General features: G+C 52.2%; 1 protein-coding gene across 1 annotated transcript; it reads left to right on the top strand.

The window, feature by feature from the left end:
- The first annotated feature begins 22,956 nt into the window (after positions 1-22,956).
- LOC142290778 (olfactory receptor 52D1-like) lies at positions 22,957-23,886 on the top strand. The gene has a single exon (XM_075334778.1). The coding sequence runs from the start codon at positions 22,957-22,959 to the stop codon at positions 23,884-23,886; it is 930 nt and encodes a 309-aa protein (XP_075190893.1).
- The last annotated feature ends 889 nt before the right edge of the window (positions 23,887-24,775 follow it).

Genomic DNA, 24,775 nt, shown 5'->3' on the forward strand with positions numbered 1-24,775 from the left:
GAAGGGGATCTGCGCCCCTGTATCGATTACAGGGGATTAAATGCAATCACAATCAAGAACAAATACCCTTTGCCCCTCATTACTGAGCTATTTGATCGATTCCGCGGGGCAAAGGTCTTCACAAAGCTGGATCTACGCGGGGCGTATAATCTAGTGTGAGTCCGAAAGGGCGATGAGTGGAAGACCGCCTTTAACACCAGGGACGGTCACTACGAGTATCTAGTAATGCCCTTCGGACTCTGCAATGCCCCCGCCGTATTTCAAGACTTTGTGAATGACATTTTCCGGGATTTGTATCTTTCCGTGGTTGCATACCTGGATGACATTCTTATCTTCTCCCCCGATCTTACCACCCATCGGAGGGATGTCATCCGAGTACTTAAGAGGCTCCGCACCCATTCGTTATATGCTAAGCTGGAAAAGTGCGTTTTTGAACAGGAATCCTTGCCGTTCCTGGGGTACATAGTGTCCAGTCAGGGGTTAGCAATGGATCCGGGGAAGTTGGAGACAGTGATGAACTGGCCTGAGCCCCGCTCGCTGAAGGCGATCCAGCGATTCTTGGGGTTTATCAATTATTATCGCCAGTTCATTCCCAACTTCTCGACGGTGGCAGCACCCATCATTGCCCTTACCCGCAAGGGCGCTAATCCCAAAGCATGGACACGGGAAACGGTAGAGGCATTTCACACTCTCAAAACTCACTTCTCCAGAGCTCCCATCCTTCATCGTCCAGACATCTCCAAACCCTTCCTACTGGAGGTAGACGCCTCTTCGGTCGGTGCAGGTGCAGTCCTGTACCAGAAAAACGAACGAAGAAGGAAGCATCCTTGTTTCTTTTTCTCCAAGACCTTTTCTCCGGCCGAGAGGAACTACTCCATAGGGGATAGGGAGTTACTGGCGATGAAACTAGCATTCCAGGAATGGCGGCATCTCCTGGAGGGTGCGAAGCATCCATTTGAGGTTTTTTCTGACCACAAAAACCTCACATACCTCCAGACAGCACAACGCCTGAACCCAAGGCAGGCCCGTTGGTCTTTATTCTTCTCCCGGTTCCGCTTTATTATCCGCCACCTGGCCGGTGAGAAGAACGTACGGGCCGATGCCTTGTCACGTTGTATGGTTGTGTTGGAGGAGGACGAGGAGGAGCCTCGTCTTATACTACCCCCGGACAGCTTGAGGATGGTCACTCCCACTTCTTTGGACCAGGTGCCACCTGGCAAAACCCTCGTTCCCCCTGAACTACGGAACGAGGTGCTATCGTGGGCCCATGCCTCCAAGGTCGGGGGTCACTTCGGGGTCAAAAGGACCAGAGACCTGGTGACCAGGCATTATTGGTGGCCGAGACTACCCCAGGACATACAGGAATATGTGGGAGCCTGTATGTCGTGTGCTCGGAATAAGCCGTCCCGGCAGAGACCGGCAGGTCTTCTTCACCCACTGCCAGTGCCGGATCGTCCCTGGGAAGTGGTAGGGATGGACTTCCTGGGAGATCTGCCCAAATCAGCAGGGCACAGGGTCGTATGGGTCATCACGGACCACTTCTCTAAAATGGTCCACTTGGTGCCTCTCCCACGACTCCCGACGTCACGTGCTCTCGCCACCTTGTTCATTCGGCATGTATTTAGGTTGCATGGCATGCCTGACAAGGTGGTGAGCGACCGGGGTCCCCAGTTCGCGTCTCGCTTCTGGAGAGAGCTCTGTAAGCTCCTGCAGATAGAGCTGAACATCTCCTCCGCATACCATCCCGAGACCAATGGACTAGTGGAGAGGACTAATCAGACCTTGGTAACTTACCTCCGCCATTTTATATCCGCGCACCACGACAACTGGGCTAACCTCCTTCCTTGGGCCGAATTTGCCATTAACAATTCGGTCCATGAATCCTCTGGCCAGACTCCGTTCCTACTCAATAACGGACAACATCCCAGAATCCCGGTTCCGATGCCCATTACGTCACCCGATTCTAGAGTGGAGGATTGGGCTACCAAGGCCCGGGAGATCTGGGATGACACCCAAGAGGCTCTTAAAAGGGCTAAAGACCGGATGGTGACAACGGCTGATGTTCGCCGCCGCCCTGCACCATCCTTCGCCCCTGGTGACCTAGTATGGCTGTCCTCTAAGAATGTTAACCTACGGGTACAGGCAGCCAAATTCGCCCCTAGGTATCTGGGTCCGTTTAAAGTACTACAGCAGGTAAACCCAGTGGCATACCGACTCCAGCTCCCTCCACGCTGGGCTATAGCCAACACCTTTCACGTGTCCCTCCTGAAACCCGTACGACTTAATAAATTCTCGGGGTCCCTGCCGGCTCAAACCGACTCCCCGTCCGATGACCCTGAGGTGGCAAAACTTGTGGAGACAAAAGTCATACAGGGCAAGAGGTACTACCTCGTGGAGTGGGCCGGCCGTGGTCCGGAGCATAGATCCTGGGAGTTGGAGGATCATGTCCGCGCCCCGGGTTTGATAGCGGCCTTCGAGCACGGACAGGGGGGGGGCCTAGACGGGGGGGTAATGTTACATCTCGTGGCTCTCCTGAGGCAAGGACTGAGGCAGTCTCCCATTCCTTGCCTGCCACGAGCACTCCTGCTCAGCAGCGCCGAAGGTCTGCCAGACTGCGCAGTGTGCAGGAGATACCTTCTCAGAGAGGCAGCAGAAGGGTGACACCTAGTGGTTCTCCTGTTACAAGGAGTGAAGCGGTCTCCCATCCCTGGCCTGCCGCAGACTCTCCTGCTCAGCAGCCCCGAAGGTCTGCGAGGCTGCGCAATGTGCAGAGGTTTACTGCTCAGGGAAGCAGTGAGATTCCCGTTATCTCTGCACATTGTGAGACCGAGGATCCCGCCTCTATTTCCCAGAGGCAGGAGGGTGAGCATGTGCAATGCGTGGTGGGTCCTGATTCGCTCACTGACGTCACACGGCTTGATGACAAGGCTGGTGACTGGCCAGGCTGGGACGTCGTGGACCCTGATTGGGTCAAGTCCATCATCTCCGCCTCGCGCCCGCCCTCGGGTGGAGCTGCACCTCCTTAAAAGCTCCCCCTGCCATCATGGCGGCGCGCGACCGTTCTTCTATGTTTGGATGTCTGGCAGCGTGCTGCCACGCCACTGCTCAGGCATTACTGTCTCTTGTGGGCTTGGCCCTTGCTGCTCCGGCAGTACCTCGTTTGCAGGCCGTGTTCCTGCCTTGCTGCTCCGGCAGTACCCCCGTCAACAGGCCGTGTTCCTGTCCCAGGTGAGCTCCTCAAGTCTCCATTGGACTCACCTGCTTATTGAAAGCACACGTGCGTGGGCACCTCTGTGCTACCCTCGTGCCATATTCTCGTGACTTCCACTGGCACACGTGCGTGGGCACCTCTGTGCTTCCCCGTGCAACAGGTACACCGAGACGTGAGATCTGTGCCATACAACCCCCACGGGTTAGGGCAGATCGGTGTACATAGATCGTCTGTGACATTCCAGACGATCGCTAGCAGCAACCCGCTCACTCTTCACCCACCATAGCGGCGGTCCCTTACACCGCACAGTGGACCTTGACCGGCGGAAGCAGTCCATTTCCCATCTTGGCACGCTTCCCCGGGTCCCCCTCGTAACACTTACCCATCCACTTACCTTGTGGAAGTGCGCCTTGTATTGAAGTCAGAGGTGATCCATTGCAAAATTTCCAAAAACCACCATCTTCCCGCCATCTTTTGGCATGAAGATTCCCGCCCAGAGTCTCCTTCTCCGAGAAAAGGGCTTGAAAGCCAAAGCCCCGCCCCCTGGGAACACGGCCGGAAAGCAAGGCCGGAAGTCGCAAAACGAAACTTACCGGCCTGAAAGAGGAGTGCCAGGAAAAGACCAAGGGGGGGTGGGTGAAGATTCTGCAACATGTGACCGAGCGGATAAAGGGCAGGGACTCCAGGACCCTGCCACCCTTCTGGTTCCTGGACCCCGTGAGAGCAACATGGCCGACCCATCCAACAAGCCCGGAGTGCAAGAGCTCGTGCCCGGAACAGCGGCATGGGTAGAAGCCCAGACCGCACGGATGTGTCGCCGGATCCAGGCGCAGGCGCGCTTTATGCTGGAGAGGTGGACGGCCGAGATGGAGAAGCTGGCTGTGGCTGTGCGGGCACGTGAAGTGGAGGCAACCTTAGAGGAGCGGGTAAGCGACCCAGGCCCCTATATCACCCAGGGACCGGACGATCAGGCTGAGGGAACCGGTCTGCCCCTGCCCTCCATACTGCCTCCCTCGCCGCCCGTACCGGTTGCTGCTGATGCCTGGTCGGTCCGCTGCCACCAACACCGACAGCAGAGTCCGTCCCACCGCCCCGCAAGGACCAGCCCAAAGAAGCCACCAGCAATCAGCCCGTCACCACCCCGGCATCGACCCCGGTTCCACGTACCACCAGCATCCGGAAGGTGCCCCCTCTTGCTCTGGACCTACTACCGATCCCAGAAGAGGCCGTGCCCGAGACGACAAAGGTTCCGGCAGTCCGCCCGGGCATGGCACAGGCGGTCCCCGACCGGAAGCCGGCGCGACAAGAAATGCTGGCCGCTCCCAAACTCCCGGCCTTGACTGAGGTGCAGCGGAAATGTGCCTGCAGGGCAGCCGTACAAGCCACGTCACAGCGGGGCCCTCCACTACCGAAGGTGCCGGTCGTAGCCGGCACAGAGGTGCTCCGGCTGGGCTCGGCCCCCACGCAGGTCACTCTGGAGCAGGCCTCAGATGCTCCATATTGGGAGCGGCAGCAGCGCCAGCTGGGCCGAGAAATTGCGGCCCGTGAAAAAAGAAAAGCGGAAGTCCTATCCCAAACCATCCAGGAGAAGGACAATCTTAGGAATGCCACCTACCGGGTGAGGGGCCCGACACATGAAGGCCAAGTCCGGCATTTTGACCCCCGAAGAGGATGGGGTTTCATCTTTGAGCTGGGCTTGGAGGCCGAAATATTTGTGTCCCGGAGGGATGTATACCCGCACCTGCCCGTCGGCCATCCCGACCGGGACCTGGAGCCCGGAGAGCTGGTGACCTACACACGGCACTGCAGCGAGAGGGGGTGGTTTGCCCTGGATGTAAGAAGAAGAGTGACCATGGAAGCCCAGCTACACGTCCGCCCCTCTCCGCCATCCTCCGGTCCTGAGTTTGATTCAGAATGTTAAAGAGGTAGTGGTTCCCGGCTACCTTTCTGCAAGTCCCTGTTGGGACCCTGTTGATGTTCCCGTTTTAATTACACTTATAAAAAGACATGGCTGAGAACTTGCAGGCCAACCCAAAAACTATTGGGTCTTGTAAATAGCCCCAGACCACCCTTGTCATCATGCCGCAATCTCCGGAGAGGCTGCGTGCGGCAGAGTAGGCCAAGGTCATGTCACCATGGCAACCGGTGACTAACTACCCTCCGAGTCAGGGGTCCCCTGGACGTGGGGCCTCTGAGAGAGACTGCCGGGTAAGGAACTTACCACCCGGACCCGAACCCGTTTCCTGGACTGGGGAAAAGGGGTGCGCACCAGTGCTTAGCGGTGGCACCAGGGCTAGCTTTGTTTGGGTGGGCTAAGGTGAAAAGGACATGGTCCTGTTCCATCCCGGTTAATAAAAATGTTATGCAACGTTTAAGTAACATGCCTCCCGTTAAGGAAAGAAACTAAAATCTCCATGAATGTAAATATGTTATTATGCTCGTAAATGTTTTACCCCATTTTATCTTTTTCAGTTAAACAAAATAAACCGGTGGTGGTCGGACAGCCCGCGGACGGTCTGTGTTTAACCAAGGGGGAGTGTGATGCCTGGCCGGGCCAGGTAGTCACAGATAGGCCCCTGCACTACACTTTTCCCTTACAGGTGACATCAGCCGACCTTAAAACCCTAGTCACCCCCCATCAGGGCTAGATGGATACACCAGGGGGCGGAACCAGGCCGTTAGAAGATGCCCACCAAGGAGTCTAGACAGCCCGGGGCGGTAAAACAGTGAGTCTACAGACAGATGAGTTTGAGAGTTCAAGGAGAGTGGAGGTCAGGCCTGTGTGTCAGGCCTGAAGTAAACTGACAGGTACCAGGGTAGGAGCCCTGGTGCCTTTGGCTAGGAGGCAGACGGCGGTCTCCATCTGCAGGATCTGGGAAGACGGCTCAGTGGAACCGAGGTGGACCGCGACAGGGTAGTGGCCCGCCGGTACCGACCCGGGGAATCGACTCGGAAACCGAAGCACACGGAGGGGTACTCAGACCCTGAAGCTAGGTCCAGAAGCGACTGGAACTGGTTAATTAACTGATTGAGGCCAGGACAAGAGGTCCTGTCCCACCCAAAGTCCCGAAAGAAGGCAACCGCCCACTGAGGGGGATAACAGGCCACCGCCAGGGCTCAGAGATCCCACGGGCCAGCGTCTGCGGGCAAGGGCTCCTTAGGCCACATTCAGCTGGGAGCGGACTCCTGAAGTTTCAACCACAGGCAGTCCACCATTACACAAAAGTGCAGGAGAAAGACAGAGACCACCAGCCGGGTGGGGGAACCCGAACGCAGCCGGCTGCGGGCACCGACCACCATCACCTTGGTTTACCAGAGACTCGTGTGTTTCCTTCACTAGTGAGTACACCAGTACCCTGCGGTCGCCCATCTCCCTGCACCAGCGAATCCCAGCGGATCCCGGGGCCACCATCCCTGCCCACGGAGGGGTTAACAACTTGCTGCACAACATCTTCCCCTGGGTGCCCCGTAATTGCAGCGGTGGTGTCCAAACTCACCACATACCGTGGGTGGCGTCACAAACCTCGTACATCCCAGCCTGTACATATACGTCCTACATCCACCACACCCAAACCCTATTCATTTGGAGTTTACGCAGGATCCCCCGGGTCCGGAGACCCTCGAGCCACCCACCGGAAGGCCCGGACCCGAGCAGCGGCAGGCTGCCGGCACGGTGGCGGCACACTTCCTCAGCCCCCCTTTGCCTGTACAGTCTCAGGGTCCGTAGCTCTCCCTCCTCGGTCCCCCGGCCACACTCATTGCTGCTCAGCTCCTTCCTTACCTGTCCCACTCTCCAGGATCCAGGGTTTTCTGATCAGATCCAGACTCTCCCTTTATCCAGTACAGTTCATGGCGGCTACTTCAGAAAATCTCCTCCCTTCACTTCTCCACTAACTGCGGACTGCTCTCACCAGGATGTCCCTGTCCTCTTACTCCCACTTACTCCTCCATCTGCAGCGCTGACTGTTACCTCCTCTGAGCCCGGCATTTAGGCCTAAGCCACACGGCATGAAAATCGGAGCAAGTGGAATGCGATGTTTTATCGAATTCCACTCGGACCAATATTACCCTATGTGTCAGCGCACATGAGCGATTATTTCTTAGCCCTAATCGGACCGAGAAAACAGTCGCAGCATGCCGCAACTGTAATGCGAGTCTTGTTTCTCTCGCACTCATTCAAGTTTATGGGACGAGAGAAAAATCGCACTGCACTTGCAGTACACCGGTGTACCGCGAGTGCAGGGCGAGAATGGCAATAGCCGGCAACGGAGGAGAGAGGGAGATAACTTGCTCCCTCCCCTCTGCAGCGCTGGCCCGCCCCTCCACAGCATCGGCCCGCCCCCTGCAGCTGTGGTCCTATATCATGATCGGACCTCAGTCGCAGGGACACTCTCATGACTCTCGGCTCCCGCTGTGCTGCCAGCATGAGCCGAGTGTCAAGCGAGGATCGCAGTAGATCCCTGTGTGACCCCAGCCTTACTCTGTGACTTTTATTTTCCCAACACAAGTGCACAGAGGGGCATAAATCACACGTTATCCAATGGCATCAATATATGGAAATATAAGGTGTTCAGCAGTGACTGAAACCATGCCAGCTGTGCACCTATGACTGAAAGCTGGAGGCTGCCGGGAGGAATAAAGTTCATCTTCTCCCTGCAGCGGGACTCTCAGAATTCTATTACCCTGCAGATGAACCCATATGTGCAAGTGTGACGCCCCTGGATCAGTCAGGTCGTCACAGGGTACTGCACGCTCTTTATCTCCCAGTGCAGGACTCAACCCCCTGTAGCAATATGTATATGCAGTATGGCCTCTAGGGGCCTCTAGGGATCTCACTACTTGTATGTGTTCACCACAAGCAAGTGGGTACTCGCTGGTACTGCAGACAGAGTTCAAGCAGCAAGGAGAGATGTAATGGCTGACAACACCACCTAATAAAGAGCCTGAAGATCTGCACTGAGTGTGATTACTGAGAGACACAGCAAACAGAACACCCCCCATGGTTCTGGGATCCCAACTTGCAGCACTGCCTCCACCAGCATCCAAAATCCCAATCACACCTTGCACCACACCCTGTCAGGCACACCAGTGGGCTGCTAAGCTGGAATAGGGCCGCCCACCTAGGGGTCAGGCAGGGAGGTGGGAGGTGACAGTTCAGAACAGTGGTAGCCCTCGAGCTGTGAGGAGCTCAGAGGAAGCTGGGAGTTGGAGCCTCCAGGGGAGAAGCAGATTAGTTGCAGACAGTGGTCTGGACCCAGAGGAGTCGGAGACCCGGTCGCGGGAGTTGGGACTGGGTGCCTGGCTAGTCGAGGAGGACGATCGGCAGCTGCAGTCCAATAGCCGGTCGGGGGCCAAAAGCACGTCGGGGTACTGGACCCTAGGTCGGGGAGAGGCTTCAAGCAACCCGGCAATTAACTTGCGGAGGACAGGGCCTACCGCGGCGGACAGGGCCTTTATGGACTGTTCCCACGAAGCTCAGAGATCGGGGGCACTAGCGCAACGAGGGGGATAGGGCTTTCCAAACAAAGCAGCCCACTGAAATCCCAAGTGTGAGCTCCTGAGAGCAAGCTCCTCTACTACCCATAGTAGGGAGTGGGGCTCGGACAGCTTCAAGCTTACGGGCCACTTGGACACTCTAAATTCTGTGCACGGAGGCAGGATCAGACCATCAGGCAGTGCTACAGAGGACGGAACCCGTACGAGCTCCCCAAAAGGGCAGCGGCACCCAGAGACTTGGTTTACCACGTTGTCAGTGTCGCGGGCGGAGGAGGGGATGCTGCGCTCTCCCACTGCTCGGGTCCGGCTGCCGCTGCTGCTGCGGCCGCTGCTGCTGCTGGGTGGTGGCTCGAGCGGTGGACCGGATCCCGGGGACTCGAGCGGCGCTCCTCGCCCGTGAAAGAAAAGGGGGTTTGATTGGTTGTGGGGGTTTTGATTATGGAAATTGTCCGTGACGCCACCCACGGTTGTGGTGATAATGGTGACACCACCGCTGCTCTGTACGGGGATCCCGGGAGTGGTGACAGGGAGCAGCTTGGTTGTTATTTCTCCCCTCCGTGGGTAGGGGGTTGGTTGTCACGGGGCCCGGTGATGGGGTAGGGCTGGATGGCAGGCGGGTTGCGGGGCCTGGTGAGGTGCAGGGTCGCAGGGGCCGCGCTGTGCCATACGGCATGGGGGTACTCACTCAGCCTGAGACGATGACACAGTTCTCGGTAAAACACACGGCTGGATGGACGGGTCCCCCAGACGGCTGCGGTTGTTTCTTCCCCGTAGGTTAGTGATGACTGTCTCTCCCTGCACCTATGTTCTATGTTGATTCCGATGGGTTCCCACCGGTAACCCGCTCCCCGACTTGGATGTGGGCCGGAGGAGCCCCTTTTGCCCGCAGGCGCAGGCCCTGGGAAACGGTTGCCCTTGGCGGTGGCGGTGTCTCCCCTTCACGGTTGGACGGTTGCCTTCTGTCGGGACTTGACTGTTTGGAAACCCAGGAGGTCCCCTTCACTAACGGATTTGGCAAATTCATGGCGACTCCTAGCTCTGCCGGGGTCTGAAAAGCCCCTGCCAATGGTGCTGGCTTCTCCTTGTGTACCGGTCCGGTACCGCCGGGCCACCGCCCGTCCACGGTCCTTACGGCAAACTCCGATAGGCCACTCCTGCAGACGGTCACCACCGTCTGCCAACCTTGCTGCTCCGTCCGGGCCACACACCCGAACTGACTTCAGTCTGCTCTCTTGCCACTTCACTACTGCTCACTTTACCTCCTTCCACTTTCACTGTCCAAACTAAACTGCTCCTTTTCCCTCCTCCAGGACTGTGAACTCCTTGGTGGGTGGAGACCAACCGCCTGGCTCCACCCCTTGGTGTGGACATCAGCCCCTGGGGAAGGCAACAAGGGTTTTGTGTCTGGCTTAGATGTGCCTAATCAGGGTGTAGGGTGTGGTGGTGTAGTTACCTGTGGCCCCTGGCTTGTCCAGGGCGCCACATCAGCGTCTGCTTTCCTTCTGAGTGAGTACCTGATCACCCCCTGCTCCCAGCGAGTCTGCACTCCCCCTGCAACCCATCCCACCATTCAGGGTCCCGGCGCCTTTCCCTACCCGTGGAGGGTAACGTCATCTGGCTGCCCCACTCCATCACCCCGGGCACTCCCAATGGCAGCAGCGGTACTCCCTATTACCGCACACCACGGGTGGCGTCACAAACTACCTAACTCCCCTATAAATAACCCCCCATCACGTTTCAGAGTGACCCTGAGCCCCCGGGTCCGGAGACGCTAGATCCACGAGTAGTGACACCCGGATCCGAGCGGTTCGACCACTGCTGGGGCCGCACACGTCTGGGACACAATTTAATAGCATTTTTACACATGTTCCCTTTGTTGTTTATAGACAAAAATGGCCATGCCACTGTGCAATACATTACATGCCTTTGTAAATAAAACAAGTAGGACAATATCTCCTGATGAAAACTCATGGTCTTTGCATAGGACACAGTCTGTTCTTTCAATATGGTAAAATATCAATTAATTTCTGCACCAAATTTGCATTTCCTGGCAGAAAAATGCACCAAAACCGTGGTTTGTTTGCATAAAACTTGGGCAATAAATCTGCATCTCCTGGCAGAAAACCACATAGAAAATGTGCCAGAATGCAGTCATTGAACTCAATGCCGGATTACTGGATTAGGCAAGGGGTGTGCATTGAGTATATAGTTGCAGACATTTCTGCACCAAATATGCATATCCTGTCAGAAATACACACCAAAACCACATCAAAAATGCCTACTGTTTTGCTGCATTTTTTGGTAGGAGATGCGGATGTGGTGCAGAAATGTCTGCAACCAAATACTCAATGTGCACACATCACCTAATCTGGCAATCCAGCATTGAGTTTAATGAGTTCACCTGAGGTGAGGTCAGTGAGTTCAGTGAGGTCACCTCAAGTCAGTTCAGTTCACCTGAGGTTACAGCTGGGGTGCCGTGGGAACCTTTGAGCCCAGTTCATCATGAAACGTTTGTTTTTTCCTTTGTTTTTTTTTTTCCTGAGCACCGTCAGTCTTTGTAACATGACACCATTCACTTCACCATATAATGTAACGAAACCTGAGAAAATTGTTACATAGTTACATAGTTACTTAGGTTGAAAAAAGATCTAGGTCCATCTAGTTCAACCTTCCTCCACCAGTTCTACATTTAGTCACTAAGTCATTTATAACCAACAATGTTTTGTGCACTGAGGAAATCCTCCAGCCCTTTTTTAAAAGCTGTTATAGTATCGGCCATTACTACCTCTTGTGGTCGCATTCCACAGTCTGACTGCTCTAACTGTAAAGAACCCTTTCCTATTTAGGTTTCGGAATCGCTTTTCTTCCACTCGCAGTGACTGCCCCTGGTCCTTAGTACTGTCTTTGGAAGGAATAAGTCATGTGCCAGTCCTTTATATTGACCACACATGTATTTATACATATAAATGAGATCTCCTCTGAGACGTCTTTTTTCTAAGCTAAACATATCTAACTTTTTCAACCTGTCATCATACGGGAGGCCTTCCATTCCTCATCATACGGGTGGCCTCCATTCCTCATCATATGGGCGGCCTCCATTCCTTGTAATAGTCTAGTTGCCCGCCTTTGAACTGACTCTAACTTCTGAATGTCCTTTTTAAAATGTGGAGCCCAAAACTGGATCCCGTATTCCAGATGTGGCCTTACAAGTGATTTATAGAGGGGTAACAATACGTTGGGATCGCGGGATCTAATCTATCTGTTTATACACCCTAAAATCTTGTTTGCTTTAGCAGCTGCTGCTTGACATTGAGTGCTGCTGCTCAGCTTATTTGTAATGAGAATCCCCAAGTCCTTCTCCTGTTCTGTAGTCCCGAGTTTACTTCCGTTTAATGTATACGCAGCTATAGGATTACTCCGTCCTAGGTGCATTACTTTACATTTATCAACATTAAATCTCATTTGCCAAGTATCTGCCCATTCTGACATCTTATCCAGATCACTCTGTAATATTGTACTATCCAGGTCAGTTTTTAATATCCTACATAGTTTGGTGTCATCGGCAAAGACTGACACTGTACTATCAATCCCATCCACAAGGTCATTAATAAAGAGAGTAAAAAGAATCGGTCCAAGCACAGATCCCTGCGGCCCCCACTGCTGACTATAGCCCATTTAGAGAATGTACCATTTATGACTACTCTTTGTTTCCTATCTTTTAGCCAGTTCCTTACCCAGTTGCATATTGTGTCCCCTAGTCCTTGCTTCTGGAGCTTTAGTATAAGGCTATTATGTGGGACAGTATCAAATGCCTTTGCAAAGTCCAAATAAATCACATCAGCTGCATTACCAATATCAAGGTTTGCACTTACCCCCTCATAGAACCCCAACAGGTTGGTTAGACACGACTTATCTTTCATGAATCCATGCTGTTTGTCAGTTATCATATTATTTTCTGCAATATATTTTTGCATGTCATCCCTTAAAATGCCCTCAAAAACTTTGCATACTACTGATGTCAGGCTTACTGGACGGTAGTTGCCTGGATCTACCCTCTTACCTTTCTTAAATATCGGTACCACATCAGCAATCCTCCAATCCTGAGGCACCAACCCTGTTACAAGTGAGTCTAAAAAGATGAGATACAGCAGTCTGTCAATTACTGAGCTCAATTCCCTCAATATTCGTGGATGAATGCCATCTGGCCCGGGGGATTTGTCAATGTTTAATTTACTCAGACGTAGGCGTACTTCTTCTTGTGTTAAATTAATTATATCGGGTGGTGGACTTTGATTTTTAACTTGTTGAATGATCCCTGGTACAGTCAGTTCCTTGGTGAATACAGATGAGAAATGCCTATTTAATATCTCAGTCTTTAGTTTGTCCTCTATAACTAACTTGTTATTATATTTTAAGGGTCCGATACTATCCTTTGTTTTCCTTTTGGCATTAATGTATTTATAAAAGATTTTGGGATTTATTTTAATGTCATTGGCGATTTTTGTTTCAGTAGCTAGTTTTGCTTGTTTGATTTCTTTTTTACATTTCCTATTGATATCTTTATACTTCTGAAATGCTATTTCTGTATTCTCAGCCTTCAATATTTTAAACGCCCTTTGTTTTTGTTTTATTATACTTTGTACAGTCTTATTTATCCATAGTGGTTTCTTTTAATTCCGGGACATTTTATTACCAGAGGGTATAAGTTTTTTACAGGACTCTAGTAGTATATCCTTAAACTTACCCCATTTATGTTCGGTATCCCCAGTTACCATGACTTTGTCCCAATCTACACATTTAAGCTCTTCCCTTAATTTGTTGAAATCAGCTTTCCTAAAATTCCAGGTTTTAGCATTCCCCCTTTGAAATGTTCTATTGAATATTATGTTGAAGCTTACCATATTATGATCGCTGGTGCCCAAGTGCTCCCGGACCTGTAGATCTGAAATTGTATCCGGTCTATTTGACAGGACCAAATCTAGCAAATTATCTCCCCTGGTCGGTTCATCTACCATCTGAGAGAGGAAATGGTCCTGAATGGTGGATAAGAATTTACAGCTTTTAGCAGAACCAGAAGATTCTATGTCCAATGTATGTCTGGATAGTTGAAATCCCCATAATAAGAACCCGATTATTATTATTAGCTGCCTTTTCAATTTGTTCCAGCATTTCACTCTCTATTTGTTCAGGTATGTTAGGAGGCTTATAGCAAACTCCAATTAGCATTTTTCCATTATTCCCCTCCCCATGTACATTTACCCATACTGACTCTACATTGTTGCTGTTCCCCTCAGTGTCATCATACAACACAGGTTTTAGGTTAGATTTGATAAATATACACACCCCACCACCTTTTTCGCCTTTCCTGTCCTTCCTAAATGTACTATAACCCTGTATGTTTGTCACCCAGTCATGGCTTTCCATGTGAAAAATAAAACTCTCCCATCATATTTTTTTGGGTTCCAGGTTTTCAGCACTCATTGTGGGTAAATATGAGCGGACTTGAGCTTCTCCGGACTGTTTTTTTGTGTGTGCCAGGCTGTAGTGTTTCCTGGTAACATTTTGCTGTACACACAATGTTTTTTTATGTTAATAAGGACTCAAACCAGAAATGACAGTTGCAGACGTGTTTCGGGGTGTATGCCCCTCCTCAGCACAATTGTTTTCTGCTTTCTTTGCTTTTCACCTCTTTTTCTGGTTCCCGTAGGGAATAGTTGTTGCAATATGATAGTATTGTATATATGTGGCGCCCCTGAGGCTGCCATCGCCGCAGAGGTACTGCTCCTCAGTCAGAGGTGTGGTGCCCCATCCTGGGTAAGAAAGAGGCCATCTACTGGTTCAAGTCTGAAAAACCTACAGACACCCAATTGTTAGCTCACACATTAGATCAGGACCGGGGCAGGGGCCATTAATGCTTAGCGACCAGTAATCTGGTACTGGCACTTAAGCCCATGCACTGTCTCTAGAACCATCCAGGGGGTGGAGCTTAGTGGGTGAACTGTCTGAGGTAAAATGGGCAGAGCTAAGTTTTGAAAATTGGCGGTTAGGAGAGTCAGTCAGTCAGGAACGGGGAGGAGACCGACTAGGGGTCCGGACCCTGGGGGTCTTCCTCGACCCTGGTGTCGCTGAGGAGAGAATCCCAGATACTTAGGGGAGGGGTGCCAGACTCCCCTATAGTCTTGTTCCACAAGCAACATCTCCCAGTGGAGGGATTTGGTCGCAAACGGGGTCCCGGTCCCTTGGCTAGGAAGAGACTTCAGGACTTTCTAGTAACAATGGAGGCCAGGGGGGCTGTACGCACCTTTGGGCCACAAGCAGCACACGAATCCGCTGGAAGGGGACCACAGAGGATCAGGGAGCCAAGCAGGCAGAATTCCCTTTGAAGGTCCGCGACCCCTGGCTCAGGGCACTGTGTGTGGAGGCGTAGGACTGGCAGGATAGAGTCATTGCAGACGAGACGACCAGGAAAGGCAAATGCAGGAGAACCGGTACTGGCCTCGGATTTACTCGGGATCGGCGGATGCCCATCACTGGGGATCCCACCACACCGTGTTGGACTAAGCTGGCTGTTAACTGAGAACCGGTACAGTGAGTAAAAGACTGTTATTGCAAAGCCCTGGTGTCGTCTCCATTCCTTTTCATACTTCCAACAGTTACCTTTGGGTCCCGCGCCACCTGTGGGGAGCAAGATTACCTCAGCTGCGCCATCATCACGCAGCGCAGCCGCGGCCCACATAGCCACAAAACCACAGGTGGCTTCACAAACTTTAAAAACCTCTAAAAATACAACTCCCATCATCATCCCCTTTATTATTTAAAAGACACCACCGGTGTCACGGAGCTGGACCCCGCCACCGCTGACATCCCCGGACTAGTCCGGCCCGGTTCCGAGTACCTAAGGCCCTGGAGTGGGGGGGGTGTAATATACAGTAATATAGTAAAAAAAAAACATGGTCTCCAATGAAGCTCAGCCTGCGTCTGACCTTCACAGGAACACCAACTTAGCAGTGACGAAGGCCTTCAGTAGGACCCCACTTGCAGATGACAAAGACAGATGATGGCTGAGTAATACAACATCTGCCTGTCATGGTTCTGCTGTGCGGAGCATCTTGCACACAGGTGATGCTCTGCTACGCTCTCCTGAACTACAGAGTCAGCAGTCACATGTTTCCTTTGTGCAGAGCATTTTGCATTTTGCGATGCTCTGCTGTGTTTCTGTGAGTACTTGCTGACAGGTTGTTTGACAGCACAGATTTCCATTCTGGTTCAGGGAGTTGCTGATTACTCAGGTGTTCCACCTTGCTGGTGATTGCTCTGCTTCATTACTGAGCATGCTCTCCCAGAATCTCGCCAGTCGTACTCTCTGGTTCTGCAGTTGTGCTCTTGGCTTGTGTTTGTGCTTGTGTTCTGATCTAGGCTTTTTGACCCCAGACCATTTATTGACCCCACTCTGCCCTCACCCTGTTCTTATCGTTATCTCCTGGCTTTGGACCTCGGCCCGTACTTGACCACGTCTCTGTCTGCTCCCTGAATCTAATATATACCCTCCTGGAATTCTGACCCTCGGCCTGTGACCTGAGTGTGCTTCTGCTTACTCCCTGAGTCCTGTTGTGTCCTCCTGATTTCTGACCCCGGCTTGTCTGACTACTCCTCCGTCTATACTATTTGTAAGTAGTGACTAGCATTACATTGCTAGCCTGCACCAAACTCAGGAACCAACATATGATTTAAGGGTTTAAATGCTGCGGTGAGTGATTGGAATGGAAAAAAAAGTAAGAAAACACAAAGCCTCCTGGTGCCATAAATTCAAGAAGTATTTGTGTGACGCCCCTGGGCTATCAGGTCGTCACAGGGTACTGCACGCTCTTCCCCTTAGTGCAGTATTGCAATCCCTCATGGTTCTGGGTCCCCATCTTGCAGTGTTGCCTCCAACAGCAAATCAATTTCTATGAACACCCTGCACCACACCACCAGACACACCAGTGGGCGGCTTGAGCGGAATAGAGACGACCACCTGGGTGTCAGGATGGGAGGGTCAGGAGAGTGTCAGGAAGAGAAGGGAAGAGAAGTGAAGTGGAGGAAGCAGGGAGTGGTGGCTCCCGAGAGTAGCTGTCTAGGTTGCAAGCGGTGTCTGGGCCTAGAGGAGTCAGACCCCCGGTCACAGGGGATTGAGGTGAGGTGCCTAGGACCTGTCAAGAGGACAGTCAGCAGCCTGGTTCTATCTTCGGTCCGGAATCGAAGGCACGGTGGGGTACACAGACCCTAGATCAAGGAGAAGCTTCAGGCAACCCGGCAATTAACCTGCGGAGAGCGGCACCTTTATGGACTGTTCCCACTAGCTCCAGAATCGGGGCACTAGTGGAACGAGGGGGATAGGGTCTTCCAGATACGCAGCCCACAAAATCCCAAGCGTTACCCCTGAGAGCAGGCTCCCACACTTAGCCACAGTGGGGAGCGGGGCTCGGCAAGTTCCAAACTACCGGGCCACTACAGTAAAATCTCAACTTTGTGCCAGGAGGCAGGTCACAGAACACCAAGCAGCACTGTACAGGACGCGACCCGGATGAGCTCTTGTACTTGTGGCCTGTAAATTCATTTTCTCATGGTAGCCGTTTATCTCAGAGCATTGAAACTCTTTATCAGCAGATCAACCCCTATGTCTGCAGATTAATAGCATTTTCCAAGGTGACAATTTCCCAGAGGACTTTCTCCATCAATGCCCTTTTTCATCATGGGACCACTGGATGTGGATGGGTCCCCTTCTAGGTGGGCAACATTCATACAAGAATAAATCTGGATTGTCCTTCTACTGATCGGATAGTTATCATCAGTCCATAGGATGGGACACCCCTTACCGATTGCCGTGCGAGCACAGTAATGTGACAGCCCAACTATTGTGGGCACACGCCATGGCCGGCGGCTCCGGGAGGTACGAGCGCATCATTGATTTGGGGAAATTCTACAGATGTTTGATTTCTGCAGAATCGATTCGCGTGAGTCTAATGGAGAGTTAATTTAGTGAAGAGAATATTTATAACTTTACCATCATCTCTGTCTCCTCGGTGGATCGTCTCATCCCAGAAGATCGGCCTCTGCTGCTCACAGACTATAAAGGTACCGAGCGCAGCACGGAGGAACATCCAACCATCGCAGATTCCTCATCCGGCTGAAGACAGCAATCCTGTGATGTGCACACACTATAAAGGAGGCGAATCTCGCCAACAGGTACCAGAGCGCAGCATCGGGGAACATCCAGAACATCCAACCATCACCAGATTCCTGACCAATAACCCTGTGATGTCGGAGGAGATTCACAGAGAAGAAGAAACAATACGGCGTCCATGATGTGCCCCAAATGTAAGTGCTGGTACCACTTTTATATTGAACTTGATTTTTTAAAGACTTTTTAAAGAAAAAGCTGAGAGCCGTCATAAAAAGCGCCAACAAATGGGAACGAAAAATAGAACAAATATGGCCAGCACAGATGGAGTATTAAATGACCGTACAGGGGCTCAGATCCGCCATGTGGCTGAAAATGGAGGGTCCCATCACTAATGAGAGACCCTCCATATTCCTGAATATGGAGGGTCCCATCACTAATGAGAGACCCTTCATGTGCCTGAAAAAGGAGGGTCCCATCACTAATGAGAGACCCTCCATGTGCCTGAAAATGGAGGGTCCCATCACTAATGAGTGACCCTCTATTTGCCTGAATATGGAGGGTCCCATCACTAATGAGAGACCCTCCATGTGCCTGAAAATGGAGGGTCCCATCACTAATGAGAGACCCTCTATTTGCCTGAATATGGAGGGTCCCATCAATAATGAGAGACCCTTCATGTGCCTGAATATGGAGGGTCCCATCACTAATGAGAGACCCTCCATGTGCGTGAAAATGGAGGGTCCCATCACTAATGAGAGACCCTCTATTTGCCTGAATATGGAGGGTCCCATCAATAATGAGAGACCCTTCATGTGCCTGAATATGGAGGGTCTCATCACTAATGAGAGACCCTCCATGTGCCTGAATATGGAGGGTCCCATCACTAATGAGAGACCCTCCATGTTCCTGAATATGGAGGATCCCATCACTAATGAGAGACCCTCCATGTGCCAAACATCTCATTATTGTCAGGTTTTATTCCACCTATCCAAATCCATTGAGGCCGGGCACATGGAGAGGTAAAATATGAGTGATAGGGACCATCCATATCTGAGTGTCACATTGGGCCACCCCCGCGTCAGTTGCCGGGCTGCTCGGATCCGGATCCGCGGTGGCTCGAGGGGCGTCCGGACCCGGGGGGTCATGCGCCACTCCAATCAAGGGGATATTAACAGGGGACAGTGTATTAGAGAGTTCGTGATGCCACCAGTGGTGTTTGGCAAGGTGGAGTACCACCGCTGCAGCTAGGAGTACCCCGTGGCGATGGAGTGGGCAGCCAGGTGTTTAACCCCTCCACGGGTAGGGGGAAAGCCCCGGGACTCGGTGATGGTGACAGTGACGTGCCGCTGGGGAGATAAGGGTCACTTGCTTACTCACTCAGTCCAATAACTCTGACACCAACAACTTTAGAAAACCAAAGTTCTGGACACCGCTGCCGCTGAGGGGAGCACGTCTGGGTCCCGTTCCTGCTGATGTTGCCTGTTGATCCATGCCTTTCCCTTGGCACTTTGTTTTCTTCTGGTTGGTCCCTGAAGCTTGAAATTAATCGGGTTCCACTCCCCAGTATGGCTAACTGTGGGAGCCTGCTCTCAGGGTTCTCGCTTGGGATTTTCTGGACCGTATGTGTGGAAAGTCCTATCCCCCTCGTACCCTGATTTTGGAGCGGGTGGAGAGCGGATCTTGAAGACTCCGTTCTCGTCGGGTGAATTGTCAGAAGCTCCTCCCTGATCTAGAGTCCACGTACCCCGTCGTGCACTGGTCCCAGCCCGGTGATGGTACAAGGCCGCCGGCTGTCCTCCACGACAATACCGTGCCTTGTCACGATCCTCTGCGACCGGGGGTCCAGCTCCTACCAGGTCCAGACCAACGTCTGCTACCTAGTACTTCCAAGGAGCCCAGCTCTTGACCTCCTCTCTCAAGCCCTGCTCACTCCAATGCCGAGTGTAACCAACTACATCTCCTGGCTCCAGGTTACGGCCTGGGTGTTCTCTCGGGAGGTGTTGCTCTATAGCTCTTCGAGCAATGAACATGTCCTCGGAGAGATCCGCTTCCCATAGGAAACCCCACCCTTTTTTGGGGTTGAACCGCCTGACAAGGCCCTTACGCCATGGCCCCCTGATGCGGAAAGTGGCCCTCCTCAGGTGTTCCTTCTCCCTCTGTACATGGGCAACTGCTTCCTGCTGCCTTTGGTCTGGAGCCATCATCTTTGTTTTCAATCTTGGGTGTTGTTGTTCCCAGTAGGGGTCATCGGCGTCAGGCCTTGGCTCCCTAGCTGGCTCTAGCTTCAGGTGCGCTTTTGCGGCCCCTACAGCCATTGGGATGCCACGCGGCGTTGGAACTGGCAGCTCTTCAGGCTCCACTTCCGCTTTGGGTAACAGAATGACTGGCTGCTCAGCAGCCGGGGTTGCAGGGTCCGGGTGCTCTGCCTCTGAGGACGGGCCCGGTGATGCGGCCGGGTCTGGTCTAGCCGATGTCGAGGTGACCGCTGACGTGACCGGGTCAAGGGACAGAACCGGGGTTTCCGCAGCTGGGGCTTCACTCAAAGGCAACAAAGGTTCCACTGCCGGAGTAGAAGTGGGCAGCACGGTGTCTGCCGAGGATGGGGTTGGTGGCGGTGGTGTGCTCACCGGGAATTGGAGCGGTCTGGATCCCACAGCTGCATTGGCCGGATTGGGGTAATCAATAGGGACTGGGTAACCGCTTACCCTCTCTTCACGTGGGATCTCTATCTCACGGGCTGGCACCGCCATCGCCAGGCTCCTCATCTCTTCCCTCCAGTGATCCAAGATGAACAGGAACTGTGTCCGCATTCTCCTGCACAGCTGCTGTCTCCTCCTCGATCCAGGTCGCGGTCCCGGGAACAGCACGTTCCGGTGACCAGCTCCGCTCCGCCATCTTGCCTCTGCGGCTGTCCAGGAACGTTATGGCAGAGTCCTGGAGTCCCTGCTTCTCCGCCGCTGTAGTTACATTCCAGCACGCCCCCTCGGTTTTCACTCAGCCCTCCTCTCGATGCTGTGGCCCTCTGGGAACTTCCGGTTCCGGCTTCACACGCAGGACGAAGGGAGGGGCTTTTGCTTTGCGCACTTTCGCGGGGAAGATGGTGTTTTTGGTATGAAAAGATGGCGGATGATGGCAGAATTGGCGGGAACGGGATCTTGACTCGCGGATTTCGGCCCACAAAGCGCACGTCACCCAGGTAAGGGGGTCCTGCTCGGATCTTGTTCGTTACGCCAGGTAATTTGAAGGTGTGCTGCCCCCGCGTCAGCAGCCAGGCTGCTCGGATCCAGATCCGCTGTGGCTCGTGGGGCGTCCGGACCTGGGGAGTCGTGTGGCCACTCCAATCAAGGGGATATTTACAGGGGATGGTGTATTTGAGAGTTCGTGACGTCACCCGTGGTGTGTGGTAAGGTGGAGTACCACCGCTGCAGCTGGGAGTACCCGGTGGCGATGGAGTGGGCAGCCTGGTGTTTAACCTCTCCACGGGTAGGGGGAATGCCCCGGGACTCAGTGATGGGGACAGGGATGTGCCATTGGGGAGGTAAGGGTCACTTGCGTACTCACTCAGTCCAATAACGCTGACATCGACAACTTTAGTAAACCAAAGTTCTGGACACCACTGACGCTGAGTGAGAGCACGTTTGGGTCCCATTCCTGCTGGTGTTGCCTGTTGATCTGCGACCTTTCCCTTGGCACTTTGTTTTCTTCTGGTTGGTCCCTATAGCCTGAAACTAATCGGGTCCCGCTCCCCAGTATGGCTGGTGGAGAGCGGATCTTGCAGGCTCCATTCTCGTCGGGTGAATTGTCAGGTTGCCTGAAGCTACTCTCTGACCTAGGGTCCACGTACCCCGTCGTGCCTTGGTCCCAGCTTGGTGAGGGTACAAGGCCGTCGGCTGTCCTCCACGACAATACTATGCCCCTTGTTATGATCCCCTGCGACCGGGGTCCAGCTCCTACCAGGCCCAGACCAATGTCTGCTACCTAGTACTTCCAAAGAGCCCAGTTCCTGACCTCCTCTCTTTTTTACCTCCAACACAATACTCTCCTCTTCCCAGACTGACTCCTGACACTCCTGACCTTCCCTTAACCAACCTCCCACGTGGGTGACCCTATTCCACTCAGGCCGTCCACTGGTGTGTCTGGTGGCTGTGGTGCAGAGTGTTCCTAGGATTTAGATTAGCTGGTTTTGGCAACACCTTTGGTTAGGGACCCTTAACCAAGGAAGAGGTGGATATTGCACAGAAGGGCAGATTGCACAATACCCTGGGATGACCTGATAGGCCAGGGCATCACAACATTATACCTCCTCATCCGTTAGACAAAAGTATGTGCCCCCTCCCCCCCCAACATTCACCTCTGAGGACTTTTCTGCCCTCCATCTACATCCATTCACATTGTAGAAAAATGAGTGCCTCCCCACCCCCACCCCCCCCCGACATCCACCTCTGAGTTTTTTTCTGTCCTCCATCTACAGCCATAGACATTAATTTTGAAAAAAGTATGTGCCCCCACATCCACCTCCGGGGGCTTTTCTGTCCTCCAGCTCCAGCTATATCAGCTCTCGCTCTTCTTTGAAGGGTTTTTACAAGGTTTTGGAGATAAGACAATAATGTTGTCTGAGGGGCCTGGGATAATTTTTGCCTTGCCCTCGTTGTTCAGGTGCTGGATGAGGCTGTGGTCCGTGCTTTGTGCGGCTGTCATGTTTTCCACCCTCCAGGTCTGTATGGACCTTGTGCACTGAGCATAATCTCGGGGAATAAAAAAAGTCCTTCCCCAAACTGTTGCACAAGGCTGGAAGCTAAAATTGTTCACAGTGTCTTTTGCTGAAGCATTAAGATTCCCCTTCACTGGTACTAAGGGGCTGAGGTGGACCCTTTAAAAACAAGCCCATAACCTTATCCCTCCTCCACTATGCAGTCAGGCAGGAAACGTTCTCCTGGCATTCACCAAACTCAAACCCGTCCATCAGAGCGTTAGTGACTTTGTCCTCATCCTGCCTCATTGTACCTAAATGTTATTGTGTCCCATTAAGTCCATCTTTTTCCGTCTTTATTTACAGGACACCAGAAGTATAAAATTTCATGAGGAAATGTTGAACTCAAGCACTTTCCACCTGGACTACTTCCTCCTGATGGGAATCCCCGGTCTGGAGGAATCACATCTCCTCCTCTCCATCCCATTCTGTATCATGTACGCCATGGACCTCATTGGAAATTTCCTCTTGGTTTTGGTCATTGCAAGAAACAAGACTCTCCATCAGCCGATGTACCTGTTCCTGGTGATGCTGGCCACCTGTGATGTCCTCCTGAGCTCCACCACCGTACCCAAGACTCTCTGCATCTTCTGGTTTAACTCTCACACAATCTCTTTCAATGGTTGCCTCATCCAAACTTTCTTTATTCATTTCAACTTTGCGGCAGAGTCCACCATCTTGGTGACCATGGCTTATGATCGATACTATGCCATTTGCCAGCCTCTAACATACACATCCACCATCACTGGACCATTCATAAGAAAGATTGTCATTTTTGCCATTCTCAGAGGTGTTTTTACCATCACTCCAGTTGTTTTTTTGCTTAATAGATTACCGTATGAGGGCAGCAATGTGATAGAGCACACGTACTGTGAACACATGTCCATGGCCCGGCTGGCCACAGCTGATATACTGGTCAATGTGGTGTATGGGCTCATCATAGTGGCTTGTGTCAGTGGTTTAGACATGATCCTCATTGTCGTTTCATATGTTGTCATTATCAGGGCTGTTCTCCGACTCCGCACCTCGGAAGCTCGTCTCAAGGCCTTCAATACATGCGTGTCTCATGTCTGTGTCATCATCCTCTTCTATATACCGGCCTTCTTCTCCTTCATAATCCATAGATTTGGTCATAAATACATCTCCTCCAGGCTCCACATCCTTTTGGCCAATCTCTATGTCATTGTCCCTCCAATGATGAACCCAATCATTTACGGGCTGAAGATGAAAGAGATCAGACAGCGGGTGGTGGCCATGTTCTGTTGAGTATGTATCAGAGATTGACAGGAACCAACAATGTTTCTGTCAATGTTATTTCAAAGAAAGATTGCGTGTGGATGAAAGTTAATTAATTGAAGAAGACATTGTGTCCGACTCTTGGACTAAAAACTCATAACTTCATAAATGTTCAAGACCATTTCAGGTGTTGACTGTCTGATGTCCGTCATTTGCTGTTAAACTGATAAACTTCACCCAAAGAACATCTGATTCTCCATAAATAATTTACACTCTTGGCCATAGAACTTGACTTGTGTTCATTAGTAAGGGGCTGAGCCACAAAATTAGCAGGCCCTGGACAGAAATGGTAAACATCAGATCATGTTTCTAATTTTGCCAAGAAACAGATAGATTTGAGGAAAGGAGCCACCAATGAGGGTTCTAGTGCAAGGGAGCCAAAAATTGAGGGTGCTAGTGTATGGGAGCCACCTATGAGGGTGCTAGTGGAAAGGAGTCACCAATGAGGGTCCTAGTGGAAAGGAGCCACTAATGAGGGTGCTAGTGGAAAGGAGCCACTAATGAGGGTGCTAGTGGAAAGGAGCCACTAATGAGAGTGCTAGTGGAAAGGAGCCACTAATGAGAGTGCTAGTGGAAAGGAGCCACTAATGAGGGTGCTAGTGGAAAGGAGCCACTAATGAGGGTGCTAGTGGAAAGGAGCCACTAATGAGGGTGCTAATGGAAAGGAGCCACTAATGAGAGTGCTAGTGGAAAGGAGCCACTAATGTGGGTGCTAGTGGAAAGGAGCCACTAATGAGAGTGCTAGTGGAAAGGAGCCACTAATGAGGGTGCTAGTGGAAAGGAGCCACTAATGAGGGTGCTAGTGGAAAGGAACCACTAATGAGGGTGCTAGTGGAAAGGAGCCCCCTATGAGGGTGCT

This window comes from Anomaloglossus baeobatrachus, chromosome 2 (genome assembly GCF_048569485.1).
Source record: "Anomaloglossus baeobatrachus isolate aAnoBae1 chromosome 2, aAnoBae1.hap1, whole genome shotgun sequence".
NCBI lineage: Eukaryota > Metazoa > Chordata > Amphibia > Anura > Aromobatidae > Anomaloglossus > Anomaloglossus baeobatrachus.

Excerpts from the sequence above, each read along its gene's own strand:
- LOC142290778 (XM_075334778.1), top strand. The coding sequence starts at position 22,957 with ATGTTGAACTCAAGCACTTTCCACCTGGACTACTTCCTCCTGATGGGA.